The sequence below is a fragment of the Colobus angolensis genome, unplaced genomic scaffold (assembly GCF_000951035.1).
Source record: "Colobus angolensis palliatus isolate OR3802 unplaced genomic scaffold, Cang.pa_1.0 Scaffold484, whole genome shotgun sequence".
Taxonomy (NCBI): Eukaryota; Metazoa; Chordata; class Mammalia; order Primates; family Cercopithecidae; genus Colobus; species Colobus angolensis.
The window spans coordinates 150,721-152,670 of NW_012118310.1; the positions used below are offsets into that span (position 1 = coordinate 150,721).

General features: G+C 56.3%; 1 protein-coding gene across 10 annotated transcripts in view; it reads left to right on the forward strand.

Annotated features, from left to right (window-relative positions):
• Positions 1-1,950, forward strand: part of TANGO2 (transport and golgi organization 2 homolog (Drosophila)) — a 53,699-nt gene that overhangs the window by 27,110 nt on the left and 24,639 nt on the right. For all 10 annotated transcript variants that reach the window (XM_011959154.1, XM_011959155.1, XM_011959152.1 and 7 more), the window contains one exon: positions 657-745. In XM_011959154.1, coding sequence (XP_011814544.1) covers positions 657-745 — 89 coding nt within the window. The remainder of the gene's footprint in view (positions 1-656; positions 746-1,950) is intronic.

Genomic DNA, 1,950 nt, shown 5'->3' on the forward strand with positions numbered 1-1,950 from the left:
CAGGAGGCGGAGCTTGCAGTGAGCTGAGATCCGGCCACTGCCCTCCAGCCTGGGCGGCAGAGCGAGACTCCGTCTCAAAAAAAAAAAAAAAATTTTGTTTGATTCATAATGCAAAAAAACTAGTAAAACAGAGAAGTTCCCATCCACTCCCCACCGACCCAGAAATTAACTCCAAAAGGCACAGAATGGAGCAGCCCTCAGACGCCCACATGCTGTGCCGTTCAATCTGTATCCTTGAGCTCACGCTTCTAGGACCCCATGGATTTGTTGTGGGTGTTCCCAGGGCTGGGGACAGATGGACAGAAGGAGGGACAGGCCCCAACCCTCCAGCCTGGATTCCAGGCATGCTTGGTGCCAGCCCCTAAGGGCCTGGCAGACCCGTCTCCCGCCGTTGAGTTTTGTGGATGTGTGTCCCTGCCCAGCATCTTCCTGTTTACGGGCAAGGCCCTGAGTGCAGTCCCAGCTGCAGGCTCCCGAGAGCTTACCTGGAGCCACTGTGCTCCTTCCTCCCATGCAGGTGCGGCGGGACTGCTGGCTTCCTGCCCTCTCTGAGACTGGCCCTTATTGCACTGAGGCCAGTTTTGTGTGTGAAGAGAGAAAAAGACTTGGCTCGCTCGTTTCCATCTGAAGCCGTCAGTGGTGCTTTCCTCTTGCAGGCTCATCTTGGCAGCCAACAGGGACGAATTCTACAGCCGACCCTCCAAGTTAGCTGACTTCTGGGGGAACAACAACGAGATCCTCAGTGGTGAGTCTTCCTGCGTGCTCAGCGGTGGCTGCGCCTTGTTGCTTCCCTAGCCCCTGCGTAGCCGAGTGACCCTAACTGAGTGGTGCTGCTTCCCAGTGTGATGGCGGGGTGTAGAGGTGGAACCGATGGGGCTCGTGGTCGGGGCCAGCCCCAGCACTGGACATTGCCAGAGCTGCCCACCCAGCACTGTCTGCGCTGCTTCTCGTGCCATGCGTCTGCACGGGAGCCCCATTACGCGAAAGGATCAGTTGATTTTATTTGGATCCTCCTTTTTGCTGAGGGCATGTGGGTGGATTTGTGTGATGTAGAGATGCACACTCGGTCACGTGAAGCGACCCAGTCATGTGAGTGTGTGCATGCATGTGTATGCGTGCGTGTGCGTGCCTGTGTTTGTGTTTGTGCATGAGCACACTTGCTTCAGGGATGGCGGGGCTGAGTTTGGGGAGCTGCTGGTGCTGAAGCCCTGTCACATGCACCATGCCTGTGTTGCATGAGGTGTATTCATAGGGCAGAAGTAGGGGTGAGAACCAGGTCCTCCCCTCCAAAGATACCAGCCTCGTTGAAGTCCTGTTGGACAGGAAGCAGTTCCTGCCCATGGGGTGGTGGGAGTCTACATGGAAGATGTGCAGAGATGGCTGGTGAGGCCACAGGTTACTCTGCCTGTGTACCAGGCGCCAAGTGGGCCCGAGTCATCCTGGCATGCTCCACGGTGCCCACTCATGCCAGATGTGTGACCTTGTGGGCCCATGGAGGCTGTGTGTACCCTGTGCTGCCTCCCAGGCTGGGAGGGCAGGTGTTGGGATTACAGGTGTGAGCCCAACACTTTGGGAGGCAGGGAGGCTGAGGCAAGAGGATTACTTGAGCCCAGGAGTGCAAGACCAGTCTGGGCAATATGGCAAAACCCTGTCTCTACAAAAAAAATACAAAAATTAGCCAGGCATGGTGGTGTCTGCCTGTGGCCCCAGCTACTCAGGAGGCTGAGGCTAGAGAATTGCTTGAGCCCAGAAAGCAGAGGTTTCAGTGAGCTGAGATTGTGCCACTGTACACCAGCATGGGTGACAGAGCAAGACCCTGTCTCATTCAATCAATCAATCAAATAAAAGCTCAGCTTGGCCGGGCGCGGTGGCTCAAGCCTGTAATCCCAGCACTTTGGGAGGCCGAGACAGGCGGATCACGAGGTCAGGAGATCGAGACCATCCTGGCTA